At 49.7% G+C, this 25,509-nt stretch overlaps 1 protein-coding gene and 1 pseudogene across 3 annotated transcripts; one reads left to right on the top strand and one right to left on the bottom strand.

The window, feature by feature from the left end:
• Positions 1-4,301: 4,301 nt before the first annotated feature.
• Positions 4,302-25,206, top strand: Pdzk1ip1 (PDZK1 interacting protein 1). Of its 3 annotated transcripts, XM_052718297.1 has the most exons (6): positions 5,056-5,161; positions 19,486-19,634; positions 19,893-20,064; positions 22,327-22,435; positions 23,998-24,093; positions 24,569-25,203. In XM_052718297.1, exons 3-6 carry the CDS (start codon positions 19,998-20,000, stop codon positions 24,639-24,641), a joined length of 345 nt encoding a protein of 114 aa, XP_052574257.1. In that variant the 5' UTR covers positions 5,056-5,161; positions 19,486-19,634; positions 19,893-19,997; the 3' UTR covers positions 24,642-25,203. The 3 variants fall into 3 exon arrangements, with proteins under 3 accessions (XP_052574258.1, XP_052574257.1, XP_052574256.1); XM_052718298.1 differs by lacking the exons at positions 5,056-5,161; positions 19,486-19,634 and adding an exon at positions 4,302-4,557; XM_052718296.1 differs by lacking the exons at positions 5,056-5,161; positions 19,486-19,634 and having other exon boundaries at positions 19,934-20,064; positions 24,569-25,206.
• LOC128097646 (40S ribosomal protein S25-like) lies at positions 9,292-9,756 on the bottom strand (annotated as a pseudogene).
• Positions 25,207-25,509: the final 303 nt, after the last annotated feature.

The following is a 25,509-nucleotide window of genomic DNA, read 5'->3' as shown; positions in this document are numbered from 1 at the left end:
GTGGTAAGGAAAAAAAAAGGGGCAGATGAACAGGGATAGTTCAGGGAAGGCCCTAGGGTGCCATCTTTTCCATTCAGGGTCAGAGGGTTCCTGGCTTCAAGGGCAGTGTTGTCCTAGGGACAGGATTGGGTCTGTCTACCTGTTACAAGGGCTTTTTCTTTCTTTCTCTCTGGACCTCAGTACTCATCCCCAAATCTAGAGATGTGGACACTAGCTCAAATTGCCTCCAACAGGGAATTCAGTGGTCTCACAGTTGATTCCTATCATGCTTGTCTCACTTCCTTTTTGGCTTCTATTCACCTCCTAGAGGGAGAGGGTAGGATTCGGCCTGAGTGTCAAGATCTGACCCAGCCCATCGGGAAGCTCCTCAGATATGCCTCTGGCCCATAGCAAGGATAGAATGATTTGGTCTTGGGGTGGGGAGAAAAAAATAGATCTTAGGCTCATGGACTTGAGTGGCAGCATGAAGGGATTGCCATGATAGGAGAGCAGGAAAGAGGATAAGGAAGAAATAATAGTATTTGGGGTGGAGGAAGTAGCCAGTTATGTTCAGTACAACTGAGGAGTCATGCCAGGACCGGCTGAGCTAATCAGTTTGAGCAACACAGATGGCTGATGACTGGGAGAGGGGCAGAGACAGCAGTCTGAGGGTCCAGGGATACATACCCCCTCCCCATCTCAGAAGGATTTCCTCAGGAGGAGCAAGCCTTTCCATGTAATGGGGACAGAGAGAGCCCGTGAACTCTGGCCACCAAGAGAAAAAACAGGCTCCTGGAGTGTGGTGGTATTGTGTTCCCCAAAATATTGTGTACCCTAATAAACTTATCTGGGGTCAGAGAACAGAAAAGCCACTAGATACTTAGGATAGGTAGTGGTAGCCCACGCCTTTAATCCTAGCATTCCAGAGGCAGAAATCCATCTGTTCAAGGATACAGCCAAGCATGGTAACTCATGCCTTTAATCCCAGAAAGCGAGCCTTTAATCCCAGGGAGTGACGGCAGAAAGCAGAAAGGTATATAAGGCGTGAGGACCAGAAACTAGAAGCATTTGGCTGGTTAAGCATTTGGCTGGTTAAGCTTTTAGGTTTTGAGCAGCACAGTTCAGCTGAGAGCCATTCGGATATGAGGACACAGAGGCTTCCAGTCTGAGGAAACAAGATCAGCTGAGAAGTTGGCCAGGTGAGGTTAGCTGTGGCTTGTTCTGTCTCTCTAATCTTCCAGTGTTCACCCCAATAACTGGCCTCAGGTTTGATTTTATTAAGAACTTTTTAAGATTCCTGCTACATTCCTGGAGATCATCTGTGGAGAAAGAGACCCAGAGAGAAAATGTCTTTCTAGGCCTTGTATCCCATAGTGACTAGTAGGCAGGCCCAGGCCTCCTGTCCCCGAGACAGTGTTGTCCCTGATGCCCAGAATCCCTGACTCCACAAGCAAAGAAAAGTACCCTGAGACCTTGTCTGAAATAGTTTTGATCTGTTTCCTCTTATTACTTACCACTCTATTTTTGTTGTTGTTGTTGCATTTTTGTTTGTTTGTTTTTCTGAGACAGAATCTCATGTATCCCAGGCTGGCCTCAAACTCACTAAGTAGCTGAAGATAACCCTGAACTCCTGATCTTCGTGCCTTTATCTGGAGCGCTGAGATTACAGGTGCGCACTACCATACCAGGTCTATTCAGTAATAGGAGCTAAACCCAGGACTTTGTGCATACCAAGCAAACACTCTACCCACCGGACCACATCCCCACCCCAACCCTGCCTCATTCTTTCGCTCCCATTATATTATCTTCCTTTCTGTTCTAGACTATTTTATTGTTTTATGACATCCCAGTTTTTTCACTTTGGGCTGATTTTTCACAGATACTAGTATCAGCTTCTTTGCCCACTCTCCTTTCATTTGGTTGAATTGTCCTTGAAGTCCGGGAGGCTTTCCTGACTCCGTGGGGTTGGGTGTCTCCTTTGCATCCCCATGGGACTCCCTGTGTGTTGGCCCTTCCCACCCTAACATTCGCTATTAATGTGCTTCTGGACTGAAGCACAAGTTCCCCAGAGCTAGAATCAGGTCTGATTAGGTCCTCTGCCCCAGAACCTTAAGTTACAAAGATTCGGATTCCTTTCCTACGGACAATGAACAGTCTTCCTCCCCCTGAAGGCTCTCCTTTTCTCTCTGGGCCTCGTTTCTTTTTTCTTTTCTTTTTTTTTTTTTTTTTGGTTTTTCGAGACAGGGTTTCTCTGTGTAGCTTTGCGCCTTTCCTGGAACTCACTTGGTAGCCCAGGCTGGCCTCGAACTCACAGAGATCCGCCTGGCTCTGCCTCCTGAGTGCTGGGATTAAAGGCGTGCGCCACCACCGCCCGGCTCTTTTTTTTTTTTTTCTTTTCAAAGCAGGGTTTCTCTGTGTAGCTTTGCGCCTTTCCTGGATCTCGCGCTGTAGACCAGACTGGCCTCAAACTCACAGAGATCTGCCTGCCTCTGCCTCTCAAGTGCTGGGATTAAAGGCGTGCGCCACCAGTGCCCGGCTCTGGGCCTCACTTCTAACAGCAGTCAGAAAGTGAGGTCAGGGGAGTCTTTCCTACATAGACATCTGGCCCAGTGCTCCCTGGGTTGGTTAGGGGCTGGCGGGTGGCTCAGTCCTGGGATGGCCAGGGAGGAACAGGTGGTGGTAGCTCTGCTCTGGGAGGGCAATGGTGTTTGGTTCTTTCTTGTTGGAAGGAGCAGGGATGAGGACATGTGCTTCCCAGGGCTAGTCTGGGACAGGCTAGTTTTCAACATAGACTTGAAAGGTGACAGGGCATAGTAAAGATCAGGGGTGGGGGCTGTGTATCCAGTCTGTTCCCAGCTCTCTGGCCTCCTTATGTAGGTCCCCACCTACTTCTCTCTATATACAGCAAGTATGTGTTAGCCAGGATCATTCGCTGTGTCGACACCTCACTACCCACGTAAGCCAGGCACCAGGGGGGCTCAGTGATGGAAGTCAACTACCGTGAATCTGAGTAGAGGAAGATCAAACAGAGGAGGACATGAAGCCCAAGGTTGGAAGGGCCTTGAGCAGGGTGAACTAGATGTGAATTCAGGGTTACACCCAGAACTAGTGCTCCAGACCCCTGAGGAAGGTCAGAAAAACGAGGAGATGGCCGCAGCCGGAGTTCTTAGAGAAGATGGCTCCGCTTTCCCTATGGGCAAAATGGTTACAGGTTTCGGATCAGGACTTCTGGTTCACTTTATGACTGTGTGGAGGTGGTAAAGAGCTTGCTGGCTGGAGCATAGGCTCTGTGGATGACTGTGTGGACAGTGAGGAAGGACAGTTGATGTGACACAGTTCATGAAGGGAGGAACCAGGGCCTGGCTGGAAGTGAGCAGAAACAGCAGTAGGCCGCTGGAAGAGCTTGGCATGAGGTCAGAATCACTTGGGGGCCAGTGTGTGTGTGTGCGTGTGCGTGTGCGTGTGCGTGTGCGTGTGCGTGTGTGGTGTTTAAGACCTACTACTGCTACCGGGTGTGCTGGCTCGTGACTTCGGGTGAGTCACTTTATCACTCTGAGGTTTGGTTTCTTTGTCTGTTAAATGGAGATGTTAACACTCATCTTCAAGGTCTATCATGGGACTTCAAAATAATCTAGGCAAAGTGTCTGTGTTTCATTAAAAAAGATTATATAGAAAGGTTTATAGAAAGCACTGTTTTTTCCTGGAAATGGGACCAGGATGAGGCTGTCCTAACAGAAGAGATGAGGGAAAGAGTGTGTGTACAGTAATATTAATCACCCCTCAGAAGCAGGACTTTCTGTGGGCCTGCCCCTTGCTGGGTAAGGCTGGGTAGCCAGCAAGGCTCACCCACTTCAGTTCACAGGCTGAGTGGAAGTGGGTGCAGGAAGAACCCTAGAGGCAAGTGCTATGGGAGGGACTTAGGGGTATGGACAGCCTAGCTCTGACAATAGGGACCCTGAGCAAGTGTGTGCTCAACTAAAGGGTCCTGAGGGGAAGGTTGGGAGATATCTGGGAGGAGGTTCCACTTTCTGTCCCGAGCATTACCTATTTCTCTCAGTGGTAGAGTGGTCCAGGAATGCTGGCTTCCTCCTCGGTCCCATACTCTTGCCTGGGCTACCTAGAGTGAGGCATGCTCCTGGAGCTACCTACTTCACTGTGAAGTGCCTTCCAGCCTCTCCTTACTCTCTCCTCACTGGCTTGGTCTGAGCTCTGCCCCTCCCCAGCTCCTGGGCTTTTCTCTCCACACAATAACAGGATGTGATCAGTTCGAAGAGAGGAAGTGGGGGAGGATGCTATGCTGATAGCAGAGAAGGAGAGGGGGTTCTGACTCTTCCCTCTCTAGTCCTCCCCAGCTCTGTCAACCAGCCTCTGAGGCTCCTTTCCCCCTAAGTCCTACCCTAGGCTTCTGTCTGAGACCAGTAAGGATGAACTTGGGTCTTCAGGCCCATGCTTGCCTATGGAGAGACATGCCTTGACCACGCCTTCTGCAGAGCCTGCCTTCTGGAGAGGCTTGCTGGCCAAGCTTTAGATGCTGGGTTATTTCCTGCCCTGCAGCTGCTGGAGTCTAAGGAGAAGCAGGTAGGTCACTCAGCAGGCCTCCATCTGTCCAATGGCTTCCCAAGTCCATGTGAGCATGGTTCAATGCAATGGGTGTTAGAATCAATCAAAAAGTTCTTGTCAAATGCTGGTTTGGCATGGCCTTGTACAGTGTTTGGGCCAGGCTTCGAAAACAGAAAGTAAAGTTCAGAGTGATAAGTGTATTCGTCAAGGTTCTCTAGGGTCAAAGAATTTATGGAATGAATCTCTCTATCTCTCTGGAATGACTTACAGGCTGCGGTCCAACTAATCCAACAATGGTTGGCTGTGAAGGGAAACTCCAAGAATCTATAGTTTCTCAGTCCCACGAGGCTGGGGGTCTCAGCTGGTCTTCTGTATATGCTGGAATCCGGAAGAAGTAGGCTCCAATGCCAGTGAAGGACTGGATGTGCTGGCAAGGTGAGGGCAAGGAAGTAAAGAAGGAAGCTTTCCTTCTTCCATTGTCCTTTAGAGGTTTCCAACAGAAGGTGTGGCCCAGATTAAAAGTGTGTCTTCCTGCCTCAGCTCTGGATCAAAAGCCTGTGCCTTCCAGCCTCAAGATCCGGATCAAAGGCATATCTTCCTGCCTCAATGATCTGGCTCACAGGTTTGTCTCCTATTTCTGGATTGTAGTTTATTACAAATGTAGTCAAGCTGACAACCAAGAATAGCCATCACTGCAAGGGACATGGAGTAGGAGCTGATGGAGAACTTTTAGATGTGCCCTGTCCGTATGACAGCTATTAAACACATACAGCTCTTCAGTATTTGAAGGATGACTAACACACCAGTTTGTCATTGTGTTTAATTTGTATTAACTGCAAAGGGCCATGTGCAGATATTGGTTATTGACTAGTAAAGCTTTAGACCTTCATCCATTGGGTGACTGGTCCCTTACTATCTCCTATGCCGAACCAGGCCATGCTGGGGACACAGATCAGTCAGGTAGTTGAAACCATGCATAAGGACTGTCTTAGAGGCCAACCAGGAGAAGAGTGTGGCTCAGACAGGGGTCAAGGGAGGTTTCTCAGAGAATGCTGGCTCTGGAGGGATGAGTAGAAATTTATCAGGGATACAGAGAAGAACGGAAGTTGGGTGGCAGGTGTGAATAAAGGCACAGCACTGGGAGGAATGGGATGTGCTTTGGAAACTGTAGTCTTTGTTGATGGGGTCTTGGGGTCCAGTCACCAGAAATCTGAAGTTCCCTGAGAGGAACGGGAGCCACAGTGAGGCTTGTGAGCAGGTCAGAGGGTGGTCAGAGCATTTTGGGGACTTCGTAGGTAACCACAGTGGAGGGCAGCTGCAGGTAGGGGCACAAGCAAGGAGTCCGAGAGCCAGAGCATCCATAGCATCGCATGATGGTCTGCTGGACACAAGGCTGAGGTGAGCTTTCTGTTGTCACTGAGACCTGGACGTGACTGTGAGAAGGATACGATTGCAGAACCCTGGAACTTAGAACGGAACTTAGAATTCGGAACTAGAACCCAGAATCCCCTGGAACCAACCTCCAAGCAGCTTTTTTTAAAATTAATAATTTTTTTAACTCTTTTTGAGAGTATAATATAGTTACATCATTCTTCCCTTCCGTTTCCTCCCTCCAGCTCCTCCCTTGTACCCCCCTCCTTTGCTCTTTTTCAAATTCATGGCCTCTTTTTCTTTGTTATTACATATATATGTTATTACACACACACACACACACACACACACACACACACACACACACACACACACACTCTCTCTCCTAAATATATGAGTACAACCTGCTCAGTCCATATCATGTTACTTGCATGTGTGTTTCCAGGGCTGACCATTGGTATTGGAAATCGGTTGGTGTGCTAACCCCTGGGGAAAACTATCTGTCCCGCTCTCAGCGTTCTTTATTGCCCTTTAGTTCTTTGTCTAGGACTGAGGCCTTTAGAGCTTCCTCCTTCCACCTTAGCGTGTCTGTTGGTGGTGAATTTGTTTAGGTCTTGTTCAGCAAGTTCAGTGCGTTCTCCTCCAAGGTCTGTGACTTCACTAGCCCTGAGTCGCTGGCTAGGTTTCCAGTGCCAGGCATGATGTCCCTCTTGTTAAGTAGGCCTTAATTCCAACTAGGGAACTGTTGGCTCTTGCCAAGGTATGAGTGTCACTCCTACACCCTTAGGGTCATTGTGCCCTGCTGGTTGTTATTGTGGTTCATAGCTAGGTAGGACCAAGCTGCTCTTTCTTTATTCTGACATACTTCCCGGCACTGCCTATTCAAAATCCATTCTGTAGATATATCTGTCCCCCACAAGACAGCGACACCAGGGGCTAACGGGGCAGAGTGAGCTGCCTGGGAAGAACAGGTTTTGGCAGGGTCAAGATGAGACCCAAGACTCCAAGGCTGGGGAGCTCAGAAAGAGGATCGAAGTTCCTAAGGCTGCATGTCCTCTCAGGGACCGAGGACAGGGAAATGTGCCTCCATTTATAGAGGTCAGAGAGGCCAATGGTTCTGAGGGAAGCTGCTCAGAGCCAGCCTCTCATCTCACAGCAAACAAACCCCAGGTGGTGATGCGATTGCCACAGAGAGTCCTCCGAGGGGAAGTCAGAGGGTGGCCCCACATAATTGGGAAATACGCGTACAGATTATTTCATGATTTGGAGGAGACCCCATGTGTCCTCATTCAATTTCCATTATGCAGATGGTAGTCTGATAATAATATCACTTCCCCTGCCCACCCCTTTGCCACCCTGTGACAAAGTCTTCCAAGACCCTGCCCTTCTGAGAGCTACAGAGAGCTATGGGACCAGGCTAGAAAACCTTTTCCCACCCAATGCCTGTGACAACCTGGCCAGCTGAGCCCCGGCAGCTCAGGGTCCTCAGCTCTTCCCAGCTCATGGCTCACCCAGCTGCAGCCTGGGACCTTCGGTGCTCCTGGGTCCCAGGCTCCAGGGGATCTCAGGAGGCCCGAGCCTTCTGCCCTCTGGCAGTTCCCACACAGGCTAAGGGAGGCTTGTTTCTCAGAGCTCCCGCCCCTCTCTCCAGCAATCCCCAGGGCGCCACGCAATTCAATGGGCTATCAGGCTTGCCCATCACTCTTCCCCCCCCCACCACTCTGTTACCCCTGAATAGGTGGGATCCAGATAGTTACAGGCACTCCCATCCCCAAGCCCCCAGCCAATCTCTCCGAGGACCGTCTGGGACCTCGTAGTTCTGCCGAGTTACCTGCCTTACCACGCGGAGAACTGTGGGTACTTGCTTGGCTGGCGCTAAGCAGCCGGTTCTTTTGTCTGCCACTGCCCTAAAGCTGCGATCTCAGCTGGGCACCTGAACACTGAGCCTGCCTGGTCTGTGCTGCTGCGATTGTGCCCCGTGAGTCTAGACAGAGGTAACAGTTACAGTCTCCCGGTGTTTAGCTCCTGGAGACAGGTGTCTCCTTTTGGGGACTGTATGCCTCTCCCCTCTCTCTTGGCGTTGGCTGACAGTGTGACAATGCAAACAGGAATCCCGTGCAGGCAGACAGCAGGCAGGACAAGGCAGCGGCTGCTTGCCTTGCTTATTTCGGTGGTTGGGTGGGGGTGTTCGGGTTGGCTGTAGGCCCTTCAGGGTCCACATCTGCCGGGTTGGGACTGTGCCAAAGGCTCTGGCCTGTCCAGTTGCCTGGCTGCACTGCGCTGAGCTGCAGGAAGCATGGTGGCTGCTGGCAGGCTCCCATGATGCTAATGAGGGCAGTCTCAGGCCAGGGGGAGGGGAGCCTTTGTCCTGTTCTTGTCTTTGCTGGAGAGTCCTCAGAGAGAGACAAGGGGCCCTCCACAGACCCAAGTACACATGATTAGCCTGCCATCACTCACATTGATGGCACTCAGAGCTCTGGAGTGTGGACAGAAATGGGGGAAGAAGAGAAACAAACAGTCCTGGGCGGTCCCTGCACTTTCCAGGCAGTGGCCTAGAGAAACAGAGGGAAAACACTGCCTTATGCTCTCTCCTCTGTTTTTCTTCCCTTTCCAGGCTACCCCTTCACTGTACTCAAGATAACACCCTACCACCAGCAGCAATGTTAGTTAGGCTCTGGTTACAGTGTCTCTGATGATGTGTCCCCATGCTTCTTTCTGAACTCCCAGCATCTCCGTAAGCCATGCCCTGGGTGGCTGACACGAGTCCCTGTGTGTGTCCTGCCTCCTTTCCCTACTGTCAGTGATCGACTGAGGCTCAGGTCTCCAGTGGCCCCACCCTGCATAGAGTAGTGGTCCCACCTCATCTGAAAACTCTCACCAGCCTCCAGGGAGGGCGCATAACAGACCAGTGCCTTAGGGATGTGTGACAGATGTCAAGAGGTGAATGGTTTGATTACCTCCAGAGCAGCCCTCTCAAACTTGGGCCCATAGATACCCAAGATGTTGGGGAGAATTCACACAGAACACAGACTTGAAGGGGAAAAATGTTACATCTTACTTTCAGTGGCTTTGACTGAGACAGCTTTCCATCTTTGGTTGACACAGAGAGCACCATAGCAGGACTTTTGTCACCAATGGAATCATTCTCCAGTTGTGGTAGGTCACCTTGAGATGTGATTTATGATTATTTCCATCTTGAAACTATGGCAATTATTATTAATCATCATTATCACCATTATTATTATTATTGAGAGAGAGAGAGGGGAGAGAGAGAGAGAGAATCTTACTATGTAGCTTAGGCTAGGCTCAAACTTGTGACCTCCCACCTTGACTTTCTAAGTGCTGGGATTGTAGGTGTGTGCTATCTTGCCCAGCTACCATAACATAACATTTTTTTTTATTTAATCAAGTTTTATTTTTCCAAATGTACAGCTGATTGAACCTGTTCAAGCATCTTCGCCAGCAGCTGGGGCATCTCCACCCTTTGTGTTTCTGGTGTAAATTACTTGGGCTCTGTGCTTTGAAACCAGCTTGATAAGTCCTTTACTAAGTAGCTCCTGAAGGGCTGCCCTAGCCAAAGAATCTTCTGTCTCTGAGAGTCCACAGCTGGAGTGATGAGCTTGTGGTTGGGAACCTCCTTACAGAGTTTGTCAGACAGGACCAGATTGTTGAGCTTGTCCCGAACGTTGCCTTTGGACCACTTCTTCTTTTTGGCCTTGCCACCAGACTTATTTACTGGGTCTTTGTCTTTTTTGGCGGGTTTTCTGGCATCCTTCTTCTTCTTGTCATCCTTGGGCGGCATGATGAAGCTCGGAGAGTGGCGACGACCACTGCATCCTCCCTAAGATGTTGGGAAAAAAAGCTAACATGACATTTTAACATACCTTAAGAGTTGTATTTCTGTTTCATGGGTTTTTATGATAATTCTGTTTTTTTTTTATTTTATGTATTTAAGGCATTCATTTTAAAAGACTGCATAGACTACACCACACTGCCTGTGAGGCCCATGTTATACAAAGATTGAATCCCTGCGTGAAGGTATTCTCTTAGTAGGCTTTTCCTTAGCTCCATCTCTGTCAAGAAAGGGTCTGGTGTCTGTGCTCGGTACCTGTGTCCCTCTCCTTGATTTGGCTAAAGGATGGGGGAGAGATACATACATTTTGGTATGACTGGAAGGGCCACAGGTAGGGTTCACTGCTCCAATATCACCTTTGAGCTGCCACTTTTAAAATATGGTTCATATTGCCCAGTACCTCCCACATGCCAGGCCAGAAATAGAACAATGAAGAAGGCATTTTCCTGATAGAAAAATGGAGAATAGAAGATAAATTAAATAAATAGTGGATTCCAGGGGGAAAAATGCCAAGGAACAAAATAAAACCAGAAAAGGAAATGGGTGGGGTGTAGAGGGCTAAATTTGCCGAGTTTCAAAGGTCTGAACTGGAAAGTCTTAGGGATTAGATGACTTCAGAGTCAAGACCCAAGGGAGATAAGTAGAAAGCTATGGAGACCTCTGCGAGGGAGTACCACAGTGAGAGCACAGGCCGTGCAAAGGCCCTGAGGTCCAAGTGGCCTGCAGTGGCCGGGAAACAGCAGAAGGCAGGCATGGCTGGAGTAAGGGAAGAGGGAGCAGGGGACAGGTTAGAGAGACATCATGTAGAGAAGCTAGGCTGTCCAGACGGCTAGGGCTTCTGTGTTTTGACTAGGTCACAGATAGGGTTTAACTTGAATTTCTGTCTGCCATGCTGAGAACTGACTGAACGGAACATAGGCAGGAGTGAGGAGACCAGGCAGGCCATGGGAAGCCACAGGCTTACAACAGGCGACTTGGAGCAAGCCCGGAAAGGGAGGGGACAGGAGTCAGGGTGGATATGTTTAGAAAGAGCCAAGAGGATTTGCTGGCAGCTGGATGTGGACTGTGTCAGAGAGAGAAGTCAAAGGCAGCCTCAGGGAGGGTGGGATGCCATGCATCAAGAGAAATCTGTGGAGGGGACAAAGTTCAATGGTTTGAGCTCAGGAGCTCACTTTGTGAACATCTTACTTTTTCTTTCGAGATAGGTCTCACCATGTAGCTCAGTATGTAGCCCAGGCTGGCCTTGAACTCACAGAGACTCACTGGGATTAAAGGTACACACCACCAGGTGACATCTTACTTCTGAGATGCCATTTGGGAGAGTGGTCCAGGCTTGGAGGCATCACTTCTGGGTGAAATCTGACACAGTGAGACAAGCCTGCCCATCAGCAGCCCTCATACCTGTGCCCACTGGCACCAGTCAGATGCTTTTCATTAATCTCCCTCAGTATCTTTACAAGCTCCAGGGGAAGCAGCTAGTAACATCCCCACTGTACAGATGGATGAACTCACTCAAGAGGTAAGGGGCCTGCCGAAGTCACACCACCAGAGAAAAGCAAAGCTGCAGTTTCAGCTTACATTAGTTATTTCAGAACTCAAGCTTTGCAACCCATTAAAAAAAATTATATTTATATTTATTTATTTTTGGTTTTTCAAGACAGTTTTTTTTTTGCTTTTTTTTTTTTTTTTTTTTTTGTGTGTGTGTGTGTGTGTGTGTGTGTGTGTGTGTGTGTGTGTGTGTGTAACAGCCCTGGCTGTCCTGGAACTCACACTGTAGACCTGACTGGCCTCGAACTCACAGAGATCTGCCTGCCTCTGCCTCTGGAGTGCTGGGATTAAAGGGTATGCGACACCACCACCCAGCGATTTATTTTTATTTCATGTGTATGAGTGTTTAGCCTGTATGTCTGCATGTGGAACACATGGGCAGTACCTGTGGAGGTTAGAAGAAGGTGTTGGATCCCTTGGTACAGGAGTGACAGATGGTTATGAGCAGCCATGTCTGCTGGGAATTGAACCTAGATCCTTTTAACCAGTGCTCTTAGCTTTCTGAGCCATCTCTCTAGGCCTTCCTTAGCCCTTCAGCACTATTACAATGTCATCCGTAAGCTTTATAGGCCCCCTTCCCTCCTGCCTCTGGCTTCCTTCCCTCCCTCTCTCCTTTGTTTTTGTTTTCAAGATACTCATCCTCAGCTTCCCAGTATCTATAGAAGAGGCCAAACTATCCTTAAAGTTAATACTCGGAATCTTTGACAATTTTCTTAATTTACACACACACACACACACACACACACACACACACACACGTATATATATATGTGTATATATGTATATGTATATATATATATATATATATATATATATATATATATATGCTGTGGGGAGGGAGAGGGAGATAAAGAGGGAGAGGGAGGGAGGACATAGGATAAATAGAGATAAAGAAGGAGGAACCACACAGATCCAGGGAGACTACCTAGCAGGGAGGACCCTAGGATGACTGTGGCTTATAGTAAGTTTTGGTTTTGCCCAATCACTGGGCAAGCTTTAGTGAAACATTTCACTATTAAGATAAGAATTTGTACTGTATCAAGCTGATGAAAAAATATGCTGGCTGTACTTCCAGGAGGGGAGGCTAAAATCTTTTTAGACTATGGATTAGCCTATAGAAAAATGTCTGCTGTAAATCAAACAGTGAAGGGGAAGATGAATAGGAATCTTACTTACACAACTTAAGTAAAACGTAGCTCTCTGAACAGATGAAGAACTGTATCCCAGAATCTAATCAATATTTATATGTATAATTCAGCTATTATCTGGCTTAAAAGGGCTTATTGGGAGATGTTATCATTTTTATTATTTTTCTACAGAGAAAATATCTTCTAGTTTCAAATAACCCTGAACTTTTGAATTATAACCTGTTTTTATGTTTAAAAACAAGTTTGTATGAAAAAAAAAAAAGAAGGAGGGACCAGAGACAAGATGCATATTTTTCATAGGTGTGCTCCCAGAGATCTGCTTCATCCAAACAAGTCACATCTCTTCCTCCCTCCTCCAAAATGTTACCGTGAGTTCATGGAGGGACCAATCAGTCCACTGATTAGCTGAGACCTCTCCCCAAACCATCTCCCCAAAGTTCACTCGCTGTCACCAAACGAGCCCATAGGAGATGCTTCATAGTCAGACCTCAGCTCCATCGGACTTCGTATGCTTGTCTCCTGGCTGAACCTGTAAAGCATCAACTCCACAAGTGCAGAAAAATTGCTTTACTCATTATACTGAATGGTGCCATAGGAGGCTCTTGACAAATCTTCGTTGAATGAATGAACGTTACGCTTCCTGTTCTCTTTTCCTGATCTTCCAGGTTAGATGGTACACAATGCCCGCATGCCTGCTTTGAGACATTTAGTAAGACTGAAACTTTTTTTTTTCTGGAGCTGAAGACCAAACCCAGGGCCTTGCACTTGCTAGGCAAGCGCTCTATCACTGAGCTAAATCCCCAACCCTAAGACTGAAACTTTTAATAAAAGATTTTTAATTTCAGTATTGTATATGTGTGTGTCTGTGTGGATGTGCGTGCAGGTGCCTGCACAGGCTAAAAGAGGGTGTCAGATCTCATGAAGCTAGAGTGACAGGTGGTTGTGAACCACCTAATGTGGGTGCTAGGAACTAAACTCAGGTCTTTTCAAAAGTAGTATGCACTTTTAACCACTGAGCAGTCTTTCTCTTTTTTGGACATAAGGTCTCATTCTGTAGTTCAGACAGACATAGAATTCACTATGTAGCCTGAACTTGCAATGATCCTCTTGCCTCAATCTTCCATGTGCTGGACTATAGCATGTACTTACTGCCTTGTCCAGCTGGTGTGATGCAATTTCATAGCTGTACATAATAATCCTTATCTTACTTACTGTGGTATTTCCAGTCCCTTAGTAGGCAGCAAACATGTAGTGAGGGAATAAATGAAAGCATACTGTGGTGAAATTGGGCAAAGTGAGCAATAAGTCAGGGCTGGGGAGAGGGGCTGAACCCTGGGCTGTATGTAGAACTGCCTGGGATTAATCCTACCTCTCCTAATCGACTATGTGGCATTCGCTCAGAACCTTTCAGTGTCATACTTTCCCCAGCTGAAAAATGAGGAGCAAGATGGCCTCATTCAGAGAGAGCCTGTAGGCCAGGAGAGGCTAATTCTAGAAGCTTGTATTCCAGCTTGGTTCACTGCTGGCCTGGAGCCCTGATGGGCAGCAGAACTGTGCAGAAGCCACTGGGAAAGATTTGGCCCTGGGCCTTCTGCTGGCATGAGGATCCCGGTCTGGGACCTTCCTAACTTTCTTGGCTGGGTGAGGAGGCAGCAAGAGGATTTGATTGATCTTCTCTTCTGGGGGGTCCTAATCATAAATCTCCCTGGCCCACTAGGGTCTCCTAGGACCCAGGAGCAACAGCCAGTGCATTCCTTGGCTCTTACAGGCTCCGGGCTTAGTACCTTTTCCCTCTTTCAGTTCCTAGCTCTGGGACCACCTGTGAGGCTGAGTACTTGTCTGCCCTGATGGTAGCCCCTCTCTGAGTACCAGACAGCCTCTGTCCAGAGAGTCACCAGCCTTTCTCCAAGTCTGATCTTGAGATCACACAGCATGGCCTTGTGCAGACAGACCTGCCCCAGGCTCAACGAAGAGTCAGGAATCCTTAGCTCTTTTGTACCATCGACTCCTTGTTGGTTCAGTGAAGCCTACAGCTTTTTTCTTTCTTTTACAAATTATTATTTATTCTTGTTAGTGTGTGTGTGTGTGTGTGTGTGTGTGTGTGTGTGTGTGTGGTGTGCATGTGTATGATGTGTATTTGTAGGTGAGCAAACCAGAGTGCACATGTGGAGGTCAGAGGCCAACTTTGTGGAGTTGGTTCTTTCCTCCTACCTTTATGTGGGTCTCAGGCATGAAACTCAGGTCATCAGGCTTGTACAGCAAGTACAGCACCAGAGAAGCCATCTTGCTGGCCCCTGTGGACTCTTTCTCAATGAAATGTTTTCAGAAGCATAATAAAATGTACATTACTGGACAGCAAGCAAATTGTATTGAAACACAGTTATCAAATTATTAAAAGTATGTTTGTGATAAAGTAATTTAAGTGTATCTTTTTAATGTGCCAGACTGGATTTGTGGAAGCCTCAGTGACTACTATGGTTACCTACTGATAAACAAGAATAATACATCAAATATCCACAGCAGCTGTGGGGTGATAGGAAAGCATCAGAGGACCATAGTTTGCAGTCTTAATTCTGAATGGAAGAAATTTGCAAATTTCATTTACAGGTTCATGAAAAACAGATGATGGATCTCCTGCCCTGGAGGCAGCTGAGTTAGTGAAATTATGTGAGCCTAGAGCCCTCTGTAGATACCTTCATGGGTGACCATGGCTGATATGGTCTTTTGCCTTCCTTGGTACTCCTATAGGGATAGTTTGGTTCCCTCTCTGGAACAGTCTCCCCTAGGGCTGGACAGCTCCAAGGGCTCTCACTTATCTATAGAGATTCTGGGGACCCAGTCAGTGCCTGTCCCTGAGCTAGCAGTAGAGAAAGACAAAGGGCCTACCTGGAGCTAGTCACTTTATCCATCCACTCACTCTCTGACTTCCTACCCTCTGTCAGGCCAGGCAATGTATATCCTGAGATTTAACTTTATAAAATATAGCCAGGCGGTGGTGGCACACACTTTTAATCCCAGCACTCGGGAGGCAGAGGCAGGAGGATCTCTGTGAGTTTGAGGCCAGCCTGGTCTCCAGAGCGAGTTCCAGGACAGGCTCCAAAGCTACACAGAGAAACCCTGTATCTGAAAACAAAACAAAACAAAACTGTGTGTGTAGGCATTGTACTCAATAATGTGTGCTGGAGGTAAAACAAAAACAAACAAACAACAACAACAACAACAACCACAAAGGGCTGGAGAGATGGCTCAGAGGTTGGGAGCACTGGCTGCTCTTCCAGAATTCCTAAGTTCAATTCCTGCAACAACATGTTGGCTCACAACCATCTAGAATAAGATCTAGTGCCCTCTTCTGGAGTACAGGCACACATGCAGGCAGAACACTGTATACATAATAAATAAATCTTTAAATAAAAACAACAGTGTGTGTGTGTGTGTGTGTGTGTGTGTGTGTGTGTGAGAGAGAGAGAGAGAGAGAGAGAGAGAGAGAGAGAGAGAGAGAGGGAGAGAGAGAGAGAGAGAGCAAGCTGTCCTTAGAGGTTATAGCTACTAAATGAAATGCACAAACATCAATCATATGGCGTTGCAGTTTGTGAGAATAGCTGTGAACGCAGGAAAGTGAGGTGAAGGGACATCAAAGAAGTCTCCCTGGAGAAAGTGACCTTTAAGGCAAGACTTGGAAGGCCACTTTGCTAGGAGTGACTTGAAGAGAGCACTCCAGGCAGAGGGCTATGTCCTGTGTGGATCAGGTCAGGGGACAGGAGACCCTGAGCCAGGCGAGGCTGAAGAGGAGGGCTGACTGTCCTGCCCCTCAGGCACCTGGGCAAAAGTTTGAACATTATTTCATGCATCAGGAGTAGCCCAAATGAGACAGTCCCCAGGAATTTTCAGGCTTAGAGCAAAGACTAACAGGGAGGATATTACAAGAATGTGTGGAGAGGACTTTTCCTTTGTATGCTGGACATCCACCTTGAGGGCTGGGGATGTAGCTCAGTGGTAGAGTGCTTGCTTAGCATGAGCTAGGCCTTAGATTCGATTCTTAGTACTACAGGGGGGAAAACAACAAAATTGAAAGAAATTAAACACCCTTTTTGAATGTGTCGCTTGGCTTTTTCTCAGTCTGAGCTCTCTGTGTGCGTGACCTTCCCCATCATATCTTTTGTGCTATCTGACTACCACCTGAATAACCCCGCCACACACACACACACCCAGCATCACCAGCAGGAAGCCTCCCTTAATGACTCAATCATCTTCTTTTACATCAGAGCTCTGGGGACAACACAGGCCACTCTGCCATCACCACTGACTGGTTATATGCCACTGTTAATTTCCCCTTCCTGTAACCCACCCTGAAAACAGGGTGGGAGTCAGGCGGGGGGGGGGGGGGAGACAGAGAGAGACAGAGAGAGACAGAGAGACAGAGAGACAGAGAGAGGCTCTTAAATCTTCAGTTGTGAATTGTGGCCTGCATCCCAGCCTGGGATTGGAGCCACACAGTGCCACCTCCTGGCACTAGGTAGAATGGCAGGCAAGATGTTGGAGGGAGGGAAGGAGGGAGGGATGTGGGAAACTAGGCACTCTTGAGGATCAGCACACCAGTTCCAGTCTGCTGGAAGGTTTGTCTAGGGGCCAGATGATTACAGATGAGAGCTGGGCAAGAAACAGGAGGGAGGACCTGAGTGCAGGATGGAACAGCTGTCTGAGGTGAGAACCCCAGGATGAGCTGTAAGTGAGCCAGACAACCAGGGACCCCTTTGTTACCTTGGGGACAGGGATGTTGTTCATAAGGCTGGGGAGACAAGCCTTTCCCTGAGTGAGAACTTCCAGCAATCAGGGGCCTAGCTTAAAAGCCAAGTATCCACCCATACACCCCCCTCCACACGCCCCCCCTCTCCCTCCCACCCCACTTTCCGGAACAACTTGTTTTTGCTTTAAAGCCTGGAACTTTGACCTGGGAGCTGTTTCCTCCCCTTGGTCACCTGGTGTCCTTCCTACTCATCCTCCCTTACTGTGCCCAAAGTATAGTTCTTGGAGTCTCTGCTTCCTGCTGGGGTTTTAGGGAAGTTGGGGGTGCTTGGGGAAAGAGACTGGGTCTCCCTTGCTGGTGGCAAAGGTTGGGGTGTTCCCTAAGGGCATGAGCTAGTGAGTGGGTATCACCACCGGAGCTTCTCTGCACCCCTCTCTTTGGATCTCCCCACCCTTGGCTGCTGGAATATCCCACTATTCTGGGATTTCATTTTTCTGCTTCATCCTTCCTCCTCTTTCTTTGAAATACTTGTATGTTGGGCCTGTGTTTGATCCCTCAGTTCAAACTCTCTCTCTCTCTCTCTCTCTCTCTCTCTCTCTCTCTCTCTCTCTCTCTCTCTCCTGGGGAAGCCATGTGTCACACCCACGCAGTTGCCCGAGTCAGAAACTTAACCTGAGAGTCACCCACTCCTCATCCTCTCCAGCTAGTCATGTGCCCAGAAACCACAGCCTGGTTTTTCTACCTCCCAAGCACTGCTCAAAGCCTCCTCTAATGCAGCCCATCAGTGGCTGCAGGACTCGAATTCCCAAGTCGGCCTCTCCCATCTCTGATGACCATTTCATTTTCTCAAATGAGGATTTGACCTTGGTCCCCTGCCCCCTGCTTAAAACCAATGAGGGAGACAGGGTGGCTATTTGTTAAATTCCGCCCCATTCCTTTCATTCCAACCGGTGGCCATTCCCTGGCTGTTCATTAACGCCCTTTCATGCCTGCTCCTCAGTGCTCCTGAAGATTCTCTGCCCATGTTAAGAACGGGTTACACGTGTGTGGGTGGTATCACTCAGCCCCCTGAAGAGTTTCCCGACAGCTCCTTGGAGTATCACAGACCCACTGCACATGCATGAAAGCAGGCACACGCATGTGCACACACACAGGAAGCAGGCTCAGGGCTCTCACCCTGGCTCGGAACAGCAGTTTGGTCATCTCTGGACCTCTCTGGCTCTGCCAGCATTTCCTCTTCTTTCTGTCCTTTCCTTTGATTTCGACAGGAACTAGGGCATGTGGCAAATGTGACTCAGGACAAGCAGTCCTGGGGAAGCCCTCACACGGGCAGGCCCGTATCATCCACAGTGCCACCGTCAGTGTTTAATGCCACAGCCATCCACTCTTAGCCACCTTATTTCCAAACTCATCCTTTCTAAACCCGATCAAGCTGGGTTGATATTGGCTCTTCTGGAACTTAGCTTTGTGTGGGACCTGGATCACAGGCTCCATGTTTGTTCTGTACTCAGGGACAGAAGGACATGATGACCGTGCCCTGGGCTTTCCAAAGTTTCCTGACTACCTGCCTGGAGCCAAGAGAGCATGAGGTCTGCTACCTGAGTGTCCACTGGGAAGGGCTGTTTACAACGTCCTTTTAGCAACCCATACAAGCAACAAGAGACTGCCAGAGAATCCTTTCCCTTCCTTTCCTTAGGAAAGGGGTCTAGCCTGCTCTAACATCCCACCTCCTATATTCTGGAGTGACTGGGGCAAGGAGGCCCACAATGACCTTCAGCCCCAGACTTTAGTAGGCACTTGGGTCTTCTTAGTGTCTGGAAGGTCAGGTGGATATGATGTGTCCTGTGGAGTGGGATGTGGGCTTCTGTGGGGCCTGACTCTGTGGTGTCTGGGGACAGAAGAACTATTTCATAGCTACTCCTGGCTATAGATTGGGCCCTGGCCGTTGGAATCATCCTTCCTTTGCTCTGCTCAACCTCCTCTGATGAATAGAGGTAGATCTGAAGGCAGGCATTGAGGCTTCCCACCAAGTCAAATGTTGTCTGAGGCCTGCCAGCTTACCAGGGACCAGAAATGTGGAACTGGGCTATGAGAAAGGTGTAGGGGACCACTGGATTGGTCAGGGTTGGGGACTGTGAAGTGAGGCTGTGTCTCAGGGGTGGGGACCCAGGGTCTGGCTTGGTGGGGGCAGAAACGGGTGAGGGGAGAGCAGAATATAGGACAGCTCTGGGGAAAGCAGCCAGGTGAGCCTTCCCTGAGTTTTTTTTTTTTTTTGGCCACAGACCTTTTCCTCTGGCTCCTTGAGCCAGCCACCAAGTGTCTTAATCTCTTTGTCAGTCCTCCAAGAAGCCCCACCCACTGAGCCCTTTCAAGGCAGGACTGAAAATGTGTCACACCTTTCCCTGGGAGCCCAGCCCCATTGCCAGGAAAGGTGAGCTCAGAGGGAGACTTCTGAGGTAGTCTGGGTCTTGGAGGAGGCTGGGACTTCCCTCATTCACGGGCCCATCTCCTCACCTGGCTTCTGACGGGGTACCTTAAATGCCAATTTGTTGGGCTGGGCATCAGCCAGGCCTGGCAGCTCATTTCCATGGGAGGAAGGGCAGTTTCCCTCCACCAGCCTGCCAGCCAGCCCTTCCTCCCCGCCCTCCCTCCCTTTCTGCCTAACCCAATCCGGTGCCTCTCCTTCAAGGCCTGACTGCTCCCCAGCTGATCTCATAAAAACACTCCAGACCTCCAGCAGCTCCAGGAGTCCGAACACCAGCAGTGGACCAAGGCCTTACAGCTGCCTGCAGCCATGTTGGCCCTCAGCCTGCTCATACTGGGTCTGCTCTCTGCAGTGGCACCTGCCAGCTGTCAACAAGGTAGGTGGCATTGGACAGGAGTACCTGGGCTGTGGGGAGGAGAGGGCTGGTTGGAAAACAGTGACCAGGGTAGGATGGGGTGGTGATCTGAGATACCCTGTTTTGGAATGGAAGCAGGCACTGGGCCAACTACAGTCCTCTGACTTAGGCTCTGTGATTTGTTTGCCTCCAGTGAGAAGTGGGGCAGCAGGGAACACCTTGGCTCTGGGGTTTAGGGAAGAGACAGGAGTTGAGATCCAAACCTCACAGCAGAAATTGCCCCAGAAACGACTGGGTACTGAGGGCAAGGGCTAGGAACTTGAGGTTGGGAGTGGTCCCAAGGCACCCTCAAAAGCTTGCTCTGGGCAGGATGGGTGGTTGTGGTGTAGGAGCTGTTCTAAGTCCTTGGCTTTGACCTAAGTCCTTTTGTTTTGTGTTGTTTTGAGACAGCATCTTTCTATCGATCCTCAACTATTCTGGAAATCATAATATAGACTAGGCTGGCCTTGAACTGAGAGAGATAGGCTTGCCTCTGCCTCTCGTATGACCTAAATTCTCCTTTCCTCACTTTTTTCCAGGGTAGCCCTACCAAGGGTGTACTCTTCACCAAGCTCTTTCTGTTGTGCTGTGTGATCTTGAGGAAATTACTGCCCTGCTCTGAGACTTAGTGTTTTCATTCATCTTCAGTAAACCTCACCCGCCTGCCTCTCAGAGCTGCTGCCAGATTGGAGGTTTGGAAGGGCTTTGTACCCAGTAGTCTGGTGTCAGCGGGGAGAGGGGGCTGGCAAAGATGCTCATGTATATTTGCATACTTCTGAGTCCCATGTCTCAGAGGCCCTCTGAGAAACTGAAGTACCAGAGAGGTTCAGTAACTTACATGGGTCAAGAAGAAACAGGTCTCAGACCATTTTTTTTTTTCTGCCTTTGACTCTGCCACTTGCTCCCTAGAGTCACAAGATCAGGAACAGAGGTGGTCCCTGGTGTCTTGTGAGGAGTTAGCTGTAAGAGCCACAGGAGAAAGAAATGGGAGAGATGCCCTCTAGGGTTGTTCCCAATGCCTGATCATTATTGGCCAGAAAAAGTGATGGGCCTGAGCAGTGTTTCTTGGCCAGGGTAGGGAGGGATGTACCCAAAACAATGGCCCTGGCTGAGCAACGATACTGTGTATCTTCTGCTATCCAGGGTTGCTAACCTAGGGCTGCCATGGCTACAACCCAGAGAGTTCCAGGATCCTCCCTTTTCGGCCTCAGAGACAGTGCTAAGAAAAGGCAGAAGAGCATCGAGGTGGACTGAGTGGGAATGAGGCAAACAGATCTTTTGATTTCTAGCTTCTCATAATGTAGGATGACTCTAGTCATAAAGGCAGGACCCCTGCCTGTTCTCCTCTCTTTCCTCCCGAGGCTCTTAGCTGCTGGGTATCTTGTCTTTGGAGAGTGAGGGCCTCAGCCTAATGGGGAGAATGGTTTTTCTTGGGGCTGCTAGTGGCCTGAGGGCAGAGGCTTCTGAGAAGTTTTAGGGGTTGAGGCTGATGTCAAGGGTGAAAAAGTAGAAGAGGTACAAGGCTAGTCCTTAACCTAGTGTCTGACCTTTGTGTCCTGGCCATCCTGCTGGAGAGGATAAAGGGACTCCAATCTGGAACCCACCCTCCCCTGCCATCTTACCCCTCTTCCTTCCCTGCACCCCAGCTGAGCAGCCGGCCCTGAGCAGCCCCGGGCAGACCTCACCCTTCCTACTTTTCCCAGAGAAGCTTTCCGATCAAGAACTGGATCTGCTAGATGCCAGCCTTAACCTGGCAGCTCTGGGCCAGCGGGGGGGGGGGGGGGGGGGGGGAGGAGGAGGGGCCACTTCCAGCTGACAGGGCCTAGGTCAGCCACTGGGGCCACGCTTTGGTCCCTGTTTTCTTGCACTTCGAGGGGGGCCCTGCGCATGACTGTAGAGGGTGTGTGTGTGTGTGTGTATGTGTGTGTGTGTGTGTGTGTGTGTATGTGTGTGTGTGTGTGTGTGTGTGTGTGTGTGTGTGTGTGTGTGTGTGCAGGAGGGAGGCTCTGGGAGCCTGGACCTCAGAGCAAACCCTGAGGCGTCCCCTATTTGGCTGCTCAGGTTTTCTTCAGACTCTAGTAGGCTCTAAGCCCCCATCCTTCCCTCATACTTAGGAGAGTAGACAGGCCTTACTGCTTAGGTCCACTCTGGCCATTCAGATGCCTCCCAGGGCCCTGTCGAGGCTGTTGGCCTTTGACACGTACTCAGACTGCTGTGTGCCTGCAGCTCCTCTTCCTTTTGCAGGTCTGGGGAACCTTCAGCCCTGGATGCAGGGCCTTATTGCGGTGGCCGTGTTCCTGGTCCTTGTTGCGATCGTCTTTGCTGTCAACCACTTCTGGTGCCAGGAAGAGCCGTGAGTGCTGTGTGAAGACTTGGGGTTGGGCAGTCCCTGGTGGTCAGGGTGGCCCTAGAACCGTTGTTTTTACTCTAGTAGGGGATGACCTCAGGAGCTCTGGCTCAAGTCTTACCACTGTGAGGAAAGGAAATTGGTCCTCAAGTTCCCAGGAAGAGTTAGGGACAGAACCAGGCTCTGAGCCTTTCTGGCTCCCAGGCCTACAGTCTGCGGGCCTCATGGCTCTCTCATTCCCAACCATCCCCCCCGCAACCTCCCCCACCATGAACTTGGGAGAAATGTCTCTCTTCTTGGTGTCTCAGTTTTTGTTTCCACCTACGGAGTTGAGGTGGGAGCCTGGCCTTCCTCCTGAAATAGAAGACCTCAGCCTTTTGGAAGGTCAGCTTGCATGTGATGCAAAGGGCCTCACAGGCACACAGACTAGATAAACAACTTAAGTCGAATACAGTTGAAGGAAAGAAAGTTCAGAGTGCAGGACATAGCCTGAGCTGGCTTGGGGGTTGGGAGGGGGTTGGTTAGCACGCTTCACCGACTGCACATTCACTCCAAAACCTGACACACAAGGAGTCAAAGGACAGGATGGTGCGAGAAAAGTACACTTGAGTCCCAAGTTTGGAGCCTGGCACTGGTACCAGGCATGAATGTATGGAGATGAAGAGCCCCCTGGGTGAAGCTACATTTGCCTTAGGGGATCTTCCCCCAGGTCTCACCAAGGTGGCCTGGCAGCCAGGGACCCAGCAGCAGCCCTCCACAGCCTGCAGAGTATGTAAGGGGCGGAGAAGGGAGTTCCAGTATGAGGCTGATGAGGTCAGTAAGACCTGGCAGCACCAATGACCTGGACTGGGAGTTTTATGTCAACGCAGCTGGAATCAGTGGATGAGATGACCTTAACAGAGTCCTTGTGACTTTTTCATAGGGGTGCATAGTGCGTGAAGTCTGCAGGTTTAAAGACACATGAGAGGCTGAGTATGAGGCTGGATAGTCTGGACCTGGAAGGGACAGAGGCAGTTCAGAAAAGGATGAATGGATCTAAGAGCTGTTTGGGAGGGAACCTGGGAGTTGACAGTTGGAGGCAGTACGGGGCACTAGAGGAGGAAGTGCAGAGAGGACTCTAAAAGCCTCCCTGAGCAGAGGACACTGAAAACAACCTGAGTTGACCTGGTGGGACATGTCTGGTGTGACTTGCCTGTGGGATGTCCAAAGACAGCTGAGCAGGTTTAAGGGACCCTCACAAAAGCAGTCTGAGAAGTTGAAGGCGAGAGCCTTCTGTGACCACTAACCACATCTCCTAATTTGGGATGTACTCTGAGTCCTGTTGGGTCCATGATCTGAAGGCAATGGAAAGAGACCTGGGACTTAGAATAAGTGTCTTACAACTACCTGTGTTCCCCACTTTCCTCGTGGATCAGGCAGGAGGATGTGAGGCCTGAGGAGGAGGAGACTGGAAGCTGGTGTCTGCAGGGCCCAAAGGAAAGCTGGGGTGCTCTCTGTCTTGGACCTTGAGAATTGGATGGGGTGGAGTGGACAGTCATTGATGAGCTACTGATAAGCTTCATTTCCAGGGAACCTGGGAGCATGGTCATGATCGTTGGAAACAAGGCAGATGGGGTCCTGGTGGGAATGGACGGCAGATACTCCTCGATGGCGTCTGGTTTTAGGTGAGATGCTACCAGGGGAGCTGGGAAAGGTGTTACAAGCAAAGAGGAAGAGCAGGTGAGGTGAAGAGGGTTTGTGTCCCATGGGAAGACAAAGGTTCCATTTAGGGAGAAGGCTCAGACAGGGCAGGGTCTTTGTAGGATAATGGGCATCAAGGGGAGAAGGGACTCAGTGGGGGAAGGAAGTCAGTGAAAGAGGGAGTGAGTGGGGGGACTCTGTGGGAAGGGAGTTCTTGGGAGGCTCCCTGGGGAAACCTAGTAAAGGAGGAACATGGGATTTGGGTGGGGATATTTCTGAGGGGCCTCCAGTCCAGGCCCACAGGTCCAGATATGTTTAGGGGAAGGGCTCTCCTCCCCCTGCTCCTCTCTGGGAGCCAGATGCTAATTCTGGAGAGAAGTCCTGATGCAGGATGATGAAGAGGGAAAGAAATGGGGGAAGGGAAGCCAACGACCCAGTAAGCCCTACCTCCCTTTCCAGGTCCAGTGAGCACAAGAATGCCTTCGAGAATGTTCTGGAGGAAGAGGGCAGGGTCCGCAGCACACCCATGTGACAAGCTCATCGATGGCCCCAGTCCCCAGGCTATAGGGCACATAGAGTTGATGCCCACCACTTCACCCAGTCACTGTTCTTCAGGAATCGATTAACAGAAGCTGCCCCTCTCAGTTCTTCTGAATCACAGCCATCTCAGCCTAAGGCTCAGACCAAGCTGAGCTCAGGATGTGAAGTGGCCCCGGGGTCTTCCTGGGGTCTTCCACCCACTTCTGAGGAGCCTTATAAAGAAACACCCAGCTCAGCCCCTCCCCTTTCAACTCCCTCCTCCTGCAACCATGGAAGTGACTCTTATTTCTGGGAAATAAACACTTTTTATACTTTCGGGGCAAAGGCTCAGACCCAGTTTCCAGGCTCCAAGCAAGGCCTCCCCCATTTCTTTTTATAACTGCCTTCTAGGGTCCATTGCCATTGGACTTACGGATTACAGGAAGCCCTGGACCCATAGGGCAGCCAGGGACTTAGAGGCCTAATTGGAGAGGCTGAGGCTGTGTCTAGGAGGGAAAGAGAGAGAGAGAGAGAGAGAGAGAGAGAGAGAGAGAGAGAGAGAGAGAGAGAGAGAGAGAGAGACTCCTCTGGAGCCTGGGTATGTGTGGGGAACTCCCTATGAGTGTGGATATGTGTGGGAGAGTTGAACTCATCCCTGCCTGTGGGTGGCCCTTGTCTCTTCAGACTAAACCCCTTCTTTGCCTAGAGCAGGCAGGAGATCTTCTCAGGAGGAAGACCCTGCTGAGAGTTGGGTATCCTGGACATCCTCAACCCTGGTCCATTTCAAAATGTCTTTCATGTATGGATGGCAGGAAGAGACCTCTGAGCTGAGCTTTCCCACTCTGCCCTTGTTCAAGGCAGAGCCCTTCTGCAAGAACGCC

Source organism: Peromyscus californicus, unplaced genomic scaffold (assembly GCF_007827085.1).
Source record: "Peromyscus californicus insignis strain IS unplaced genomic scaffold, ASM782708v3 Scaffold_5__1_contigs__length_169319896, whole genome shotgun sequence".
Lineage (NCBI taxonomy): Eukaryota > Metazoa > Chordata > Mammalia > Rodentia > Cricetidae > Peromyscus > Peromyscus californicus.
The sequence above is the reverse complement of the archived record's forward strand: the minus strand, read 5'-3'. Positions and strand labels throughout refer to the sequence as shown.

Coding starts and splice junctions, on each gene's coding strand:
- Pdzk1ip1 (XM_052718296.1), top strand. CDS start 19,998: ATGTTGGCCCTCAGCCTGCTCATACTGGGTCTGCTCTCTGCAGTGGCA. Junction 20,065..22,326: donor ACCTGCCAGCTGTCAACAAG/GTAGGTGGCATT, acceptor TTCCTTTTGCAG/GTCTGGGGAACCTTCAGCCC. Junction 22,436..23,997: donor TTCTGGTGCCAGGAAGAGCC/GTGAGTGCTGTG, acceptor CTTCATTTCCAG/GGAACCTGGGAGCATGGTCA.